This window comes from Labeo rohita, chromosome 20, assembly GCF_022985175.1.
Source record: "Labeo rohita strain BAU-BD-2019 chromosome 20, IGBB_LRoh.1.0, whole genome shotgun sequence".
Lineage (NCBI taxonomy): Eukaryota > Metazoa > Chordata > Actinopteri > Cypriniformes > Cyprinidae > Labeo > Labeo rohita.
Window position 1 is genome coordinate 16,897,170 of NC_066888.1, and position 17,641 is coordinate 16,914,810.

At 36.8% G+C, this 17,641-nt stretch overlaps 1 protein-coding gene across 1 annotated transcript in view; it reads left to right on the forward strand.

The window, feature by feature from the left end:
• The window catches only part of syne1a (spectrin repeat containing, nuclear envelope 1a), a 151,137-nt gene extending 136,974 nt beyond the window's left edge, over nt 1–14,163 (forward strand). Inside the window, 13 exon segments of the mRNA XM_051139300.1 lie at nt 503–640; nt 1,020–1,211; nt 1,315–1,615; nt 1,737–1,805; nt 3,882–3,982; nt 4,084–4,210; nt 4,297–4,508; nt 5,518–5,718; nt 8,717–8,845; nt 10,204–10,416; nt 10,519–10,611; nt 11,142–11,200; nt 13,249–14,163. Of these exon segments, the coding sequence (XP_050995257.1) occupies nt 503–640; nt 1,020–1,211; nt 1,315–1,615; nt 1,737–1,805; nt 3,882–3,982; nt 4,084–4,210; nt 4,297–4,508; nt 5,518–5,718; nt 8,717–8,845; nt 10,204–10,416; nt 10,519–10,611; nt 11,142–11,200; nt 13,249–13,510 (2,097 nt within the window). The 3' untranslated portion in view covers nt 13,511–14,163.
• The last annotated feature ends 3,478 nt before the right edge of the window (nt 14,164–17,641 follow it).

Sequence of the window (17,641 nt, forward strand, 5' to 3'; positions counted from 1 at the left end):
TCACACGAATCATTCATGATCCAGCTTCACTTAGAGCAGAAGTGTGTATAAGCGTTTTTTTATGAATCTTTGCAATCGCCTTTCCTTATAACGTGGTAGTTAGGAAGTTTAGCTAAATGCAGCTAAATGCGGCTAAAGTAAACAAGATCGTCATTCCACAGAGAGAAGCGAGGGGCGGGGTGAGCAGAGCTCATTTGCATTTAAAGGAACAACCCCTTAGAATGAGATGATTTTGACAAGGTAAAAAGGGTGTTGTATTACAAAACCATTGAGAATTTTTAATCAAAGTATATTAGAGACTTTTCATTAAGACCCTAAAGAATCATATCAACTTGTGGAGAATGGGCATCCGATGACCCCTTTAAAGCAATTATTGGCTGATTCCGATATCCGTCCAGTAATACTGTGCATCCCATTTCAGAAGTGTAGGAATCACTGTTGATTCAGAACCTACGTAGAGAGGCAACATTATTAATTGACTTGTCCTTCTTTTGTCCTGCAGCATTTCATTAGCCAGCGAGAAGAGTTTGAGACAGCCCGAGATGGTATTCTGGTATGGCTGACCGAGATGGACCTGCAGCTCACCAACATCGAGCATTTCTCAGAGTGTGACGTTCAGGCCAAGATCAGACAACTAAAGGTAAGAGCTGTGTGAGCATACATGAATAATTTACATTTTGAAAAAAATATGAGCATGTAGCACTGCAGCAGTGCTTTATGAGTCTCAGTCCTAATCCTGTCCTCTCCCATTATTTCCTGTCTGTCCTTGTACTGTCCTGTCAGAATAAATGCTCGAAAATTAAATTTCATAAACCAGACCTGGGAAATGCTTATGCAAAATTATATTTACATGTTCTGTAGAACATTTACTCTTAAAGGCCAAAAAGTGTGTAAAACAGTGGATTTTTTAAATAACGTAATCTTACATGGGTTTTCTCATACGTTTTTCAGTAAGAGACATCACTTACATTGTATATCACTTACTCGTCACTTTACTTGTGAACACTTGTGCATCCCAGGCGTTCCAGCAGGAGATCAGTTTGAACATGGGAAAGATGGAGAGTGTGTTTGGGCAGGGGGAGGTGCTGATGGAGAAGAGCGAGCCCCTGGATGCTGCTGTCATAGAGGAGGAGCTGGATGAGTTGCAGAGATACTGTAGGGAGGTGTTTGGTCGGGTGGAGCGCTACTACAGGAAACTCACACGCCTGCCTGTAAGACACAAATTCAGACATGCATGCATTCTTGTTTATGTCTCAGCTTTTGCGTTGCCTGTGTAAAGGCGGCTCTAACTTTTATGCTACCTCTCATTCAAAGCTAACCGATGATGAGTGTGAAGGCTCAGATCGTGAATTCGAGTCAGGTGACTTCTCAGACCTTCAGTGGGGTGAGGATGGTGCCATGCCCCAGACATCTAGCAGACCATCTTCAGCTGGAACCGCTCCTGTTCACACAAACGACTCTGGCCGGGACACCCCAGCCAGTGTAGACTCCATTCCTCTGGAATGGGACCACGACTATGACCTGGAGCCCATGGGCCATACCATGGCAACGCAGCGGAGCAGACAGAAAGATGAGGATGAGGAGCTATTGTGTTTGGCCACTGCAGCACTTACAGGTGAGTGTGCTTGCCTGGAAAGATGTTCATGAGATAATACTCCAACTGAGTGTCCACCACCCTAAGCAGGTCTTTTCTGTAAACGGCTGGTATCTTTTATTGTGTATCTATTTTTCCACAGACGTAGTGATTCCTGAGAGTCCTGAAGCTTATATAAAACTAACAGAAAACACATTGAGGTCATCCTCTGGTAGGCAATAAGTTGTGGCATGCTAAATTAATACTAAACTGCACTGCATGCTACTGTATCATATTGCATGAATTGCATTATTGCATGGATTCTAAAAAAAGGCATGGCAAACATTCTAACAAATCGTTTTCCAACGTTGAAGGCTTTCACAAATCAAACAATGGTAAAGAAGAGGAACATAATGTTTTAAAGCACCTTCATGAAAATAAACCAAAAGAGAATTAAGTTTAGAATTTTATGAGAAAAACAAGAGATTCCAAGTGTAGTCCAGTGGAAATAGTTCATGAGACGTTCTTCATTAAATCTGGTGACCAGATCCCAAAGGCGTATAGTAAATCCCAATGTTTGTTGTATTCCATATGTATGTAGAGCAGAATAAATGGAAAAAGAACTACAACCCAGAAAGAAAAATTATTGCAATTATTTGTTTTGCAAATTTACTACCTACACTACCTTTCAAAAGTTTTGTTTTGGTAAGATTTTTGAGTTTCTTAAAGTTTCTTGTGCTCACCAAGAATGCATTTAAAAAAAATACAGTTGAAATCAAAAGTTGCAAAATTTGCAAAATGTTAATTATTTTACCAAAATAATTCAGTAAGAGGCATCATACAAAATGCATGCTATTTTTATTTAGTACTGACCTGAATAAGATATTTCACATAAAAGACATTTACGTATAGTCCACGAGAGAAAATAATAGTTATAGTTAATTTCTATATATGATCCTGGTCAAGTTTATATCCTCTTGATTCTTAATACTGTGTTCCTAAAATGAATGATCCACAGCTGTATTTTTTGTTTAGTAATAGTTGTTCATAAGTCTCTTGTTTCCTTTAAACAGTTAAGCTGTCCGCTGTTCTTCAGAAAAATCTTTGAGGTCCCATGAATTCTTTAGTTTTTCAGCATTTTTGTGTATTTGAACTCTTTCCAACAATGACTGTATGATATTAAGATCCATCTTTTCACACTGAGGACAACTGAGGGACTTATATGCAACTATTACAGAAGGTTCAGACACTCATTGATGCTTCAAAAGGAAACACGATGAATTAAGAGCCAGGGAGTGAAACCTTTTGGAATTTGAAGATTAAATGTAAATACATTTAAGGTAAATTTAACTTACTTTATCTTCTGGGAAAAATGTAAATATCTTCTGTAGCTTCAAAAGGGCAGTACTAACTAAAAATTATGATATTACACACACACACATATATATATATATATATATAATCAAAATAAGAAAAATGTACACATTTTCATTCAGTTTACACCCCTGGCTTGTCCTAAGAGTGAAAAGGTGGATCTCAAAATCATAGTCATATTGGAAAAATCAAAATCATATTGGAAAGGGTTAAAAATGCTGAAAAACCAAAGAATTTGTGGGACCTGAAGGATTTTTCTGAAGAACAACGGGCAGTTTAATTGTTCGGGACAAACAAGGAACTCCGGAACAACTATCACTATCAACAAAAAAAAGTAAACTTTTGAACAGGGTCATTTTTATAAATTCAACTATTATTTTGTATTATTTTATTATTATTATACTCTTGTGGACTATATGTAAATGTCTTTTATGTGAAATATCTTATTCAGGTCAGATAAAATAACAAATTAATATGTATTTTGTATGATCCCTCTTATTTTGGTAAAATTAACATTTTGCAGATTCTCCAAGGTGTATGTAAACTTTTGAGTTTAACTGTATAAGGGGATGTAACTTTTGAAAAACAGATCTCATGTCATGTTGCCATATTGTTGGAAGCACATGCATGCCACAAGTTACACTGTTTTGACAGGACCACTGCATGGATCAAGCACCTATTCATTCTAACATGTAACAGTCAACACTGACATTGATACTCATGATTCACTGTTTTAACTGAAAATGTTACATATAAAATAAATGAATTTTCTGTAAATTATTCACATTCTATTTTCAGTGAATAACATGATTAAAACCTAAAATGTTTTAAAGCTTTACAAAACTCCTAATAAACTCACATTGTGATCACAGAATGACTTTATTCAGAATGGTCATGTGACATCCCATGTTAATCAATACATTAATTCCTGTAGGTGAAGCAGTTCGATTGTTGGACAATATAATGGACAGCCGCTACAACCTCCAGCAAACAGATGGCACTATGGGTGGCCACGACACCTCTTACATGGGCTACGTGAGTACAGATTCAGTGTGCCGCTCAGACAGTTTAGCCTGGTGTGGCGGTATGTCTCCATGTAATTAGAGAAGCTTGATTTGTTTCTTCGCTCTGCACAGATGCGGCTAATGGATGATTGCCGCGGCAGTCTGAAAGCGGTCAAGAGGGTTGAGGGGGAGCTGGAAGAAGATGAGGACAACCTCTCAGGCCTGAGCAACCCTAATAACACAGAGACACAGAGCACAGGTTAGTCCAGTGCAGAAACGCTAAAAGCTGCTGAGTACACGTGTATATTTGAATTTGATGCTATGGTGATAATTGTCATATTTCAGGTGTCATTGAGCGCTGGGAGCTGATCCAGGCCCAGTCTGCTGATTCAGATCGCAAAGAGAGAGAAGACCTTGTGCTGTGGCAAAAGATGACCTCTGACCTGGACGCCATGGAGGCGTGGCTCAACCAGGCCGAGGCGGAGTTAGAAGAACTGAGAGGGAAAGATCTCAGTGCGGATATACACATTATTGAGCAGAGAATTAGAAAACTCAAGGTTTGTGTTGCCTACTTGGTTCACAATAACAGTTGTACTTATGAATTTGTGTTTAGTGATTTAGTGTTTCCTTTCTAATGCTGTTAATGGCCTGCACAACTGACTTTAGCCACCACAAATGAGATTTACAGAGCTGTTCTGATTATAGTTCTAAGACCCAAAGGAAAATTAAAATATTTAAACCATGGATGATAAACATTTCAATATATCCAGCAACGTTATTGTCAGATAACCTTGTTACAGGTTTAATCAGGCTGTTTAGTCATGAACCAACGCAAAGGCTATTTTGCTATGGATTCCCTCTGGAATAACTAATGGGTTTTTAAAAAAGCTGTTTTTGATTTATAGGTAAGGTCTGTGGTTAACAGTACTTACAGGTACTTTCCCATTCTACAACATAAATCGAAAACTGCTATTTTAAAACCCCATTAGAAATACCAACAGGACCCAAGGTCAGTTAGCCTTACTCATTGGCATACAGTCAACTTATCTAAATTGAAATTTAGATTTCTTTCATCTGCTTTATTGGTGAAAGTACAAATGCACTTCATATTATTGTAAATATAAGAGTTCACCATGCCTAGGCTATAAACAGATACATCTGGCATTGGCAGCTCCATGTGTGGGTTGCTCACATGTCTACACTGTAAAACAAGTCTTGCTCACACACACACTGACATTTCAAAGTGGGCAGGATGTCAGCAATGAAAATAAACTAGAGGATATCCTTCATCCCGCTGACCTACATACAGAGTTCAATTCCTGGAGCATCTGATTTCACCAGTTATTTTTACTTGCACACAAACTAAAACACGTGTATACAGTCCAAAGGCTATAAGTGAGCCTTGCTTTCACAGCGACTTAACAATTCAAGACCTGATGAAACACAACTATTTCCTTATTATACTATTTGCACATAAATACACATAATTTCTTGGTAACACAATGCAATCTCGAAAACAAACACACAGTTTTGTAACACAAACGCTTCACTTTTGTGTCTCAACAGGAGTTACAGAAGGCAATGGATTCCTATAAGTCCAAAGTATTGTCCATCAACTTAAATAGTGTTACACTCCTCCAGTCAGACTCAGAGGAGAGCCAAGATCTAAAAGCGAAACTGAAGGAGATGAACTCACGCTGGGATCAACTGGGAAAATCACTTAAGGATTGGAGAACAGCACTTCAGGATGCTCTGATGCAGTGCCAGGTACATGCACAAACAGCACCTACATGTACACCGGGGAGGCAGTGCCTCCTCAAAATATTGGATGAGAAGAAAATCATAGTACAAAAATAGAACCACGCCAATATGACAAAATATGACATTAAACAATGTATAAATCACTAGTTTTTCTAAAGAAATATTGTCAAAGAGTAACACCAGCAGGTAAAGTCATAGCAGGAGTCTGCATCTCTCTCACCTCCCCTAAGCTCAATGAGTTTTAACAGACCCCCTAAAGTGTGTGGTGAGTTTGGTGGGGGGTAATTGAGAATGAATGGGGAAAGTCACGTGAGAGGAGGCAAAGCCTCCATCACAATATGATTGGATATGATTGGTTATGTTCGGCTGTGATTGATTCATGCGATAAATCCCACCTCTTGTGTTCCTGCGAGTTCTGCATTCGCGAATCAGTCTAAATGAACAATATATTGGTGTTAATGGGAAGACTAATTTAAAAAAGTAAACAACTCACACACTTAGATATAACAACTTCATTATGTCAAAATAAGACTTATAAAGAAAAAAATAAGAAAAAGAATAGCTGAACATAAGCTCACAAATAAAATATATTGTTTAAATTTATACTGACTGGAATTATTATTTCGGAATAAATGTAAAATGCTTAAAAACACTAACTTGATGAAATTCATACCTGGCTTTAATAAATAGAATATTGATTACATTGTTAATGCAAACATGTAAAATTTAATTGTTTTTCTTTTTCTGATAGTGTAAGTAATGTTTATTTAACCAAGAAAATGTGACATAAAGACTAGGGCTGCAACAACTAATCGATAAAATCGATTATTATCGATAATGAAAATGGTCGACAACGATTCCCATTATCAATTAATCGGTCCGCCCACAGTGCACGTACATCTTCACAGAATCACGTCAAATTACAGCACTGAATGACGCATTTCTATAGACACAATGCATCTAAAAATAGTGTAGGAAACATATGAGATGCTGCAGGAGAGTTAAGTGATCCCAAAACATGAGAATTCCTTATTTTAAACTTGAAGCTAATAGCGTAATGGCTTGCCCTAAGAGGCGCTTTGACAGATCCGTTTGCATCCTCAGCATGAAAACTTTCAGATTACGGTCATATTCTTATCTGTAAATGTCACAAATTCACACAAGCATTTCCATTTATGCATACAAGTCCATTCTGACAGTCTGTGTTAAGTTTAAATCTTTACTGAATGAGCATGTCAGACTGGAACACAGACAGGGAGACAATTAATACTCAGCGCAAAAACATTCATTGTGCTGAAACATCTGTCATTGAATGTTAAATTTAGATTTAAAATACAACATGTAGCGCACGTATTTATGGAGGGTAGGAACTGTAAAGTAGGGCTGTGACGGTGGCAGATTTTTACCACCGCGGTGGTAATGGACCAACTACCGCCGGTGGCGCGGCGTTTTTATATATATCAAAATAAATGAGGCTTAAACATTATTAACAAACGTGCGTGTTTATTTTAGCAATTCCGTCAGTGAACAAGCAGCCTACAAAACGCTAAAATAAATCTCAGAAATAATACATTTAAAGTAGCCTAAATAAGTGTTAAATAGGCTATTAAACAAATATTCGTTCCAAAAAATTCCTAACAACCTCGACAGCTCATCAGAATTACTGGCCCGAGTCCAACTGGAACCTGTCTTTTTTCTCTTTCTCTTCCCCATTGCACAGCTGTTGTTTTTAATAGCGAAGTAATTACATTTATTTTCGTTTCTTTAGTTTATAAAGTTAATTTAGAAATATATCTGGAACACGTTTTGTTTGTGAAATTCAAGTTTGTTTTTTTTTTTAAAGTAACGACCAAGCGGCTAGCGGCAGACAGATCAATTTAGCCTTCTCAAGTCATCACGATTTAAATTAAAATCCATAGATATAAAAAACTTAAAGCATATCACAATATTAGTTTAATCGTTTAACCTAGATAAATGTGTGTTATTAGGCGCATATTCAGTCGTTTGTGCGGAGAGTGAAAGCTAAAGCGCTTTGCAGGACATGGAGGCGCCAGCGCTATGTGAAACTTCTTTTTTGCTCATAAAGGTAAGAGTAATAAATTTACCTTAAATTATTACTTCACTACTATAAAACGAAATAATTCAAAACGAAAACAAAACTCTTTCATTAGCTATAGGCCTAATCCATAAAGATGCATTTAGGCACTAAAAGCACGTCCAGTGAGCAGATGGCGAGTCAGGATCGTCAACTTCATCTTTGCGACGCTGACTCAGACAATACTAGTTTATTAATAATTTTGAATATCTCCTTACTTTTTCCCCGGCACATTCATGGTAATTGCTTTAGCTGAGGCTTTGCGGCCAGCTTAAGCTTACTGCGTGCATTTGAACGCGGAACTCTGCGCTGAAGGCACTTGCGCTCGCTGCTGCTGCTGCTGCTGTTGGCGGGACACTAAACACCGCCACGGCAGAATAAAGAGCAGAAACACTGTATTTTATGCTTGTTATAGTGTGCTTTTCTTAAGATATTTGTCTTTTCTCTTTATTACGACAGGTGGTCTAATAAATTGTTAAGCACTGTGCTTTCATAGCATTCAGAATATGGAATAGTGTAATCTTGACAAAAAAATAAAAATTGGAATTTTAAAGCCAACTAATCGATTAATCGAAAAAATAATCGACCAACTAATCGATTGCCAAAATAATCGTTAGTTGCAGCCCTAATAAAGACATAAATTTACATTTGATTAAAAAAATAACTTTTAAGATTGGAGTCTATTGTTGTTTTTAATTTTCGACAAATTACTACTTTTATTCAGCAAAGATGCATAATATTGATCAAATATGACAGCAAAGTTGTAATGTTACAAAAGTAAATATGGCCTTGGTGAGACACCTTTCATAAACATGAAAAAAAAACTTACCAATGGATGGTATCATACATAAAAAATAAACACACGCAGGCAGATTCTGTCACTCACTAAAACCTTTTGCTTCTCTACAGGAGTTCCATGAGCTGAGTCATGGTCTTCTTCTCTGGCTGGAAAACATCGACCGCCGGAGAAATGAGATTATCCCGATTGCATCAGGGCTGGATCGCCATACACTTCAAGCTCATTACAGAGCACTAAAGGTACCTGTGAATAGGTCACTGCTTTTTGGTATGGATGGATATGGGCTAAATACGCATTTTGTGTACTGTTCACTAGGGCTGCCCCCCAATAGTCAACTAACCGTTAGTCAGCGGGAAGAAGCTTGGTCGACCAAAATTGTATTAGTTGCTTAGTCGCAAAAAAAAAAAATTCACAGGATAAGGCGAAGTTACCCAGTCCGTAACGGACAAATCATTAACGGCAGGTCTATGTGGCAATCATTCATCGACCCCAGGTATGACTTATCATCTATATGTAGTAGTAGCAACTTTACATGGCCGCTCAATCTAATGTTAACTCAGAAAAATGTACACTATTCAAGCATCTGTGTGGTGTGTGAAAGCTGAAAAGTAGCGCAATCACTGCATGACAGATGCGCTGGTGCAGTCATTTGCTCTTAAAACACCCCATCATTTTTGGTCATTCTGATAAGAGTAATACATCTTTCGAATCTCTAAAGACTCTACGTTTGTTTATGTGCACTCGCGATGACAACAAAGCATTGTGCTTTTGTAAAATAATGAAAGTAAACAGGACTTTTACTTTCACATCTTGGTCTCTGTGAACTTGAACGTGTCAAAATAAAAGTAAAAATTAACCGAAATTAACAAAGAGAGAGAGAGCGTGCAAAATGTCTACTTTCAAATGATCCAATTCAAATTAAAAACAAATTCTCAGATTATGTAATCCATATGAAACATGCATTCAGGCGCATCACTACTGCAGAGATGACAAGTTAGTGTCGCCGACTTCATCTAGCTGAAAACGAAGAAAGCACTAATTTATCAATAAATTATTATTAAGTTAATGCAGCCTACTTACTGTTTTCCCTGACACATTTATAATCATTACTTCTGCCGAGCTGTTGGAAGCTTTATGCGCTTATCTTGAGCGCTTATCAGGCTATGTAGGCAATTGAACGTTCATTATTAGGATTTAAATGGTTTATTAATAAACGTGTGATTAGTTAACTAATGCTTAAAATGAACGACTACTAGTCAACCAGAAAAATCTTTAGTCGAGGGCAGCCCTACTGTTCACCTTATACTGTATGCAGAACAAGAGAGGAAGAATAGAGCAACCAGTGTCATAGTATGTTGAAAACAGTGTAGTATCTAGATGGAAGAATTTGGCTTTATTTGAATTGAGGTGTTCACATGCTTTTTAAGCCATCTGCTCTACTTGAAAGTATGTTTTTCAGCATCACAGTATGCAAATTTAAGTTTATCCATCGTCAAAAAGGTCTTTAATTTTTTTAATGTGGGAGGAAAGAAAATGTATTAAAACACAGATGTTTAATTTTACCCTTGAAAGTTTACCGACACATGTTTGTCTGTAGAAAATCCAGCGGGAGCTGTTGGAGACTGAGCAGAAGGTGGACAGTCTGCAGGAGCTCTCGGGGCAGCTGCTGGTGCAGGCACATGGCAGCGAGTGTCTGGAGGCCCAGGAGAGAGTGCACGTCATCGGGAACCGTCTGCGCCTGCTCTTGAAAGCTGTGGCCACCGACCTGGAACTGCTAGAAAAAGAGCTCCAGGCTTCTGGGAACAGACAGGTCAGTCTACAAACACATTCATTATTCATTTTTTTTCAGAATATCAGACTTTCTTGGATCTCCATTTCAAAGCTAAATCTCAGATCTTCACCCAAATCACAGGATGCGTCCCTCTGGTCTGTTTCGGATGACGCAGAAACTTCTGGATCGGTCAGTCCTGTTTCAGAGGTCAGCGTTTCCACTAAACGACAATCGGTAATGCATCTCCTCTGCCTTTTTTTGATATTATTTCAGGCATGAAGGTCACTGTCCTGCTAAAGTGAGGCGGTTAAGCTTATAACAGAGGAAGATTTTCAAAATGTTGTATTCCTCATTGACAAAATCCCCTGTGATATTTGCTCACGTCCTCATCCCCCTGTAAATGTGTTGGTTTGGACATTTATTTGTGGCTCTGGAAGTATTTTACTTCTTATGAAATGTATACAAGAAACACTGGCTTTACCTTTCAGACATGCTACAAATCAAATCGAGCCATTGGGAAATTTTAGTGGATTTGTTTGAAGATGTCTGTGTGGAAAGCCAGGTTTCTTACACCTTACAAGATTTTTTTTGTCATTGCCACCTATTTTGCTGCCGCCTTTTGTTTTGTTGTTACTGGTTTGTGATTAAACTGATGGCCTGGCTATATGTTTCTGCTTGTCACCACAAGCTTTGTCTTTATTTGCTGGACTGAAACATTCTTTCTTTCTTTTACCCCTCCCTCCCTTTTGCTCATTGCACAACAGCTACGAGGCAAATGTAGTGTGTCAGAACCAGGATCCGCAGCCAGACTTCCACGTCACAGGTACCTGTCTCTCGCGCTTTAGAACGCAGGGGGGGATGATGGAACTCATTCCAGATCAGAGGCCAGATCCTCTGCAGTGGGAGTCCACATGAGTTGTTCAGTTCTAGGAAATGAATTTGTTTTGGTTCCTAGTCAAGGATTCTTAGTAATCTTATGTGTTATTTTCCCCAGGAACATAATATTGAGTCTGACGATGTAACTTTGTGTCCTTTGAACATAAAACGTGTTCAAATTCCTGATGCGTCCATCATCTTTCTCCATGTGAAAATACCGAAATTTAGTAGTCATTTTCCAAGCCATGTAATTTTCGGTTGCTTTCATTGTTTTTTGCAGTTTTATTTATTGTTTCTTTTTGTGCAAACAATTCATTGTGATGCTCTCACACTCATATGTGCCTTATAGTGAAAATAAAAAAAAAATACAGAAAAGCAGCCATATTGTGTAAAACTTTCTAATACCTTTCATTAACAACATTAACAAGCATAACATGTATGTAATGCTTAACAAGGTATTTAATTGACATTAAAATGCCATGATTAAATCATATATATTCATATTTAAATGCACATGAACTGCTGATTTGTTAAGCATTATATCATGTTTGTTGTGACTTCTTAATGAAATATATTATGAAGTTTTACAAAATATGAAACTGTCTGTGATTATAGCACAAATATGGAAGTGAATTCTGTCCAAAAACAAAAGATTCAAGCTTTACAGTTTGTCCATAAAACTGTCTAAATTTATTATATGACAGATGCTATAACAAAATCTATTTCCTTTGTTTAATGCAAGTGTCAATGCAAGTGTCCTTGGATGGAGAAAAGGCCAAAAATCGTGTTTGTGAAATCTGAAAGAGTTTAGTTTCAGTATTACTTGTATATTTTAAATTAGCATTTACTTTAATATTTTAATTTAAGTTTATATTTTATTATCTGTTTTTGTCATTATTTCTACACTACCAGTCAAAAGTTTTTGAACAGTAAGATTTTTAATGTTTTTAAAGAAGTCTCGTATGTTCACCAAGCCTGCATTTATTTCATCCAAATTACAGCAAAAACACTAAAATTTTAAAATATTTAAAATAACAGTTTTCTATTTGAATATATTTTAAAATGTCATTTATTCCTGTGATTTCAAAGCTGAATTTTTAGCATCATTACTCCAGTCATATGATACTTCAGAAATCATTTTAAAATTCTGATTTGCTGCTCAAAAACGTTTATTATTATGTTGAAAACAGCTGAGTAGATTTTTTTAGGTTTCTTTGATGAATAGAAAGTTCGCAGAAGAGCATTTAGCATTTATGAAAATGTAACATTATAAATATCTTGATCATCACTTTCGCTTCCTTGCTAAATAAAAGTATTCATTTCTATAATTTCTTTCCCAAAAAAAATGTTTTTGAATGTTATAGTGTATAATGTTACAAAACTTTTCATTTCAGTTAAATGCTGAATTCTTTGGATCTTTCTGTTCATCAAAGAATCCTGAATAAAATGTCCTCAACTGTTTTAAATATTAGTAATAATAATAGTAAAAAATGTTTCTTGAACAGCAAATCAGTATATTAGAATGATTTCTGAAGGCTTGTGTGACACTGAAGATTGGAGTAATGATGCTGAAAATTCAGCTTTGATCACAGGAATAAATAAGATTTAAAAATATATTCAAATAGAAAACAGTTATTTGAAATGGTGAAAATATTTAAAAATGTTATGGTATTTGCTGTACTTTGGATCAAATAAATGCAGGCCTGGTGAGCAGAAGAAACTTTTTAGAAAACATAAAAAATCTGGTAGTGTATGTAGCTTTAATTTTTATTTCAGATTTAGCTTTAGAAATTTTAGTACATAAATTTACTTTAGTTAGTTGCCCAGGCAACATTTCTAATTTTCTTTCATTGTTTTTCATTTAATTTCAAATTTTTACAGGTAAGAATAGATTTAGATGTAGATTGGGTTAACAATATATAATAACAATCTGTGCAACATTTCTGTGTCGTTATCATTAATCAGTTCATTCTGATGTATTATGATGTTTTGTAGGTTGCCCAGCGGTTCTGGCTGCGTTTCGTCTCGCTCTGGTTCCTCCGGGTCACAAGGTGGCGCTGCTGTGGCTCGCTGCCAGCCCTTTCTGCTGCGAGTGCTCCGGGCGGCTCTGCCACTGCAGCTCCTACTGCTGCTCATAGTGGGCCTGACCTGTCTGGTGCCCATGACTGAGCAGGATTACAGTTGCACCAACGCGAACAATTTTGCCCGGTCTTTTCATCCCATGCTTCGCTACACCAACGGCCCACCGCCTGTATGAGCAGGAGGAGACTTTACTAATGCCTTCATCTGGTTCATATTACACTGCAGGACACAGAATGGACTACTGTTAGCCAAAGCTGATTGTTCCTGTCCCTCCTGTACAGTTACTGCTGCTAATTTCATTTCTCACTAAAACTCATTGCAATGTAGACTAGCGTTGGACAGTCAAACCGGTTAACCGTTTCTGTCCTAATGAAACAGAAGAAAAACTATGAAATCGTATATAATTATGTACTTAATAGCACTGACATAAGCATAAGGTACTGCACTTATACCGTCCAAGAAAATGGCCAAAATGATTTGCTTCGGCTATAGAAAAGTGTTTTATTTTTATTTTTTTATTATTTAAAATTGTAGAAAAAATTATTTTGAATATTATTTAAATAAGATTTTGCATGGCAATTCAAATTTTATTTTTATTTTATGGCATGGAGTTCACTTTTTTTATTTTTCATCCAGAAATGTAAAACAGTCACTGATGTAGCTCCATGAGAGATGCGTGCTTTTTATTACGTTATCTACTTACTGTATCTTCATTTGTGTGTTATGACAATGACAGTGTGACAAAAACATTATGATTACAACGTTTATGCCTATTTATGTATGTACAGTTTGCTAATGCTGACAATAAAGACACATCTTTTCATTTAATATATATATATATATAAATTTTGCCTATTATGTTTAGTTCAAGTATCATCATTTTTTAACTCTGTCCTTTATAATTACTTAAACCAAATTAACATTGCCACAATTAGGTTCTTCAAAATTAAAACATATACTGTACACATCATAACATTCAGGTATCAAATGTAATAGCTGATAAATGCAATATACAAGTGTACTGGACTATGACCAAACACATTCACAGATTTGAGGAAAAATATTACAATCCAGTAAGTTCCTGCATTGAATTCGTACATCCAGTGATTATAGGCCGTTATTCATGTCAAGCCTTCACAATGCTTACAAAAATCAGCATCTACATGTCTGTTAACATGGCCATAAAACCAATTACAGCACTTCAAAACCGCAAAAATAGGATTTAACATTTTGTAATATTAACCAACCAATAAGCAGATGTCCTTGAACAAAAAAGATGCCACTAATGTCACCACTAATCACTGAGCATTTTCCCCCTTTTGAGTTAAAATGACATTTTAGTGTATTAAAAATAGAGCAGTGATCTTTATTTATAAATATAGCTGATTGCGTGAATACACCACGTAATTTTCTTGTTTTTATTTGTTCCAAGAGTAACATCTCTCCTGTTTTGAGGTTGTTTTTTTTTCACACTTTATATTATAGTGTTTATGTTACATTATATTAAGCGCTGCTTGTAATTATACATAATTAATTGTTATTGCTATAATGCATAATAGTAAAATGAAAAATATGTAACAATATGAAGTTTTTCAGTTCTACATTTAAGGCAGTGTTGCCAAGTCCGCGGTTTTCCCGCGGAATTTGATTTCTTTAAAGCCCAAGACACACACCAACCTGACTATCGCGTCTGTCGGTCTAGTTTGTTTGGTGTGTTCTCGTCTGCTCTCGTCAGGCTCACGTCGGCGAAAGGATGCATGGATTTTTATCATTATAGGGTAGATTTGTACATACACTGCCAACACACATTAATGTTCAAACAACATGAAAAAGTGAACTTAGCACCCGATGACCCCTTTAAGTGGATTGGGGGAGAAATTGCGCATGCGTGTCATGTGCCTGTCTGTCAAAAGGAGGAAGCCACGCCCTATTTTGGAGCGCCCACCCTGTTTTGGAGTTCCCACCCCCATTTGGAGATCTCCAAGCTGCAGTTATATACCCCTCATATAGACAGCTAATTCTTCTCACGCAGACGCAGAACACACATGTCAGTTTGCAGTCAGCTGTAGCCTGAGAGGTGTGTTTAAGTGCCGCTTTTTGGTCCAGACGCGAGGCGACAACACCGTCGATTTTTATCGCCACTAATTCTTTTAAGTCGGCTTGGTGTGTCCAGATAATGTACTCACCCTGTTGTCATCCAAGATGTTCATGTCTTTCTTCCTTCAGTCATAAAGAAATTGTTTTTAGAGGAAGACATTTCAGGAATTATTTCCATAGTGGACTTAAATGGTGCCTGTGAGTTTGAACTTCCAAGATGCCATTTAAATGCAGCTTCAAAGGGCTCTAAACAATCTCAGCCAAGGAACAATGAGGAACAATAACCTCAAATGCTGGTCTTGTCTAGCTGTCATGCACATGTGTAATCCGGGTCAGTACAGTTAGGGTATGTCGAAAAACGCATTTTCTCCTCCAACTTCAAAATCGTCCTACATCGCTGCAGAAGTATGGAACCAGTGTTTACAAAGTAAACATGCAAAGAAAGTCAAACGCCCTTTACAAGTAAAACAGTGATGTAGTCTAATTGTATTGACCCAGATTACTCAGAGTACGTGCACGGCAGAGCTAGTCAAGATGAGCATTTGAGGTTAAAAAGTATATCGTTTCGTTAGATAAGACCCTTTCTTATCTGATTCCTCGGCTGGGATCTTTTAGAGCCCTTTGAAACTGCATTTAAACTGCATTTTGGAAGTTCAAACTCACGGGCACCATAGATGTCCACTATATGGAGAACATTCCTGAAATGTTCCCCTCAAAAAACATAATTTCTTTACGACTGAAGAAAGAAAGACATGAACATCTTGGATGACAATGGGGTACATTATCTGTAAATTTTTGTTCTGGAAGTGAACTACTCTTTTAATACTGTTGCTGCGGCTTGTTTTTCATGTCCACAGGTTGACGTGACCCCAGTAACGTTATATTTAGCCCCTGGAATGCAAACTGTACTAGGGGAACCCTGCCAAAAAACGTGTTTTTTAGCCACGGAACACGATTTTTACTGCACTGTAAAAAACAATTTGTTGAGTCAACTTAAAATAATTTGTAACCTGGCTGCCTTAAAATTTTAAGTTCAGTCAACTCAAAAAAAGTTTATTCAACCTTAAAAGTTAAATTATACTAAGTGACAACTTAGATATTTACACTGAATCAACTTAAAATTTTAAGGCAGCTGGGTTACTTACCCATCTGTTAAGTTTAGCAAACATAAATATCTAAGTTGTTACTTAGTACAACTTAACATTTCAAGTTGACTAAACTTATTTTAGTTGACTGAACTTAAAATTTTAAGGCAGCAGGGTAACAAATTATTTTAAGATGACTCAACAAATTGTGTTTTTGATTTTTTACAGTGTGGGGAATCCCCTCTTGAAATTCGATTGGGCTAGTTTTGAGTAGCAATCAGCCAGGTTTTGTTGTGAAACCTGGCAACCCTGATTTAAAGTAACACTTGAGACAGCTCAGATTTGACTGTGGAATGTAAATATAACATCACCTGTTTTTAATATAGTAACTGAATAATCATTGGTAACTAAAGTTTAAGCAATTCAGTAGTTTGCCTGCAGAAATGCTAGTTTAAGATGTACAAGCCACTTTCTCTTGTCTTTTTCCCTTTCCTTTCTATTTATTTAGCTTAAAGGCACAATATGTAAGTTTTTTTTTTTTTTAAATATCCAAAAACCACTAGAACAGTGTTATATATTTTGTTGACTTGTGGACTTACATTATCCCAAATGTTTCAAAGAATGTTTAAATCCAGAGAAATGAAGAATTTAACTACTGTAATAGACCGTGTCATTGCGTCGCCTGCCGGTGACATCATACATCCTCGATTTCCGGTTTTATTTTGTAGAAAACATGGAAACACCAAAAACACTTTATTATGTTATGCGCTTTATTAGACAGGAGATGAACGCACAGAGTAACATTATAACAAAGCTTTCAACACAGTCAAATGTATCCAGTATGATAAAACAGCACTGCTTTACTCCACATACGCATGACCGGAAAAAGCGGAAGCAATGGACTGTGGCATAATAAAAGCGTGTTGCACTCGTCTCTTAGCAGTAGCTCTTTAACAAACTCATTCCGTTTCCACGACTTTCAGCCTCACCCTGCTTCATACTAAAGTGACGTTAGTAAATCTTTAATTCATCAGCTTATCCATGAACATGATTTCTGTCGAGTCCCGTCAGATGGCATCGGCTGTGAGGATGAAGACGACACACTCAATCACGGCATCAGCAAA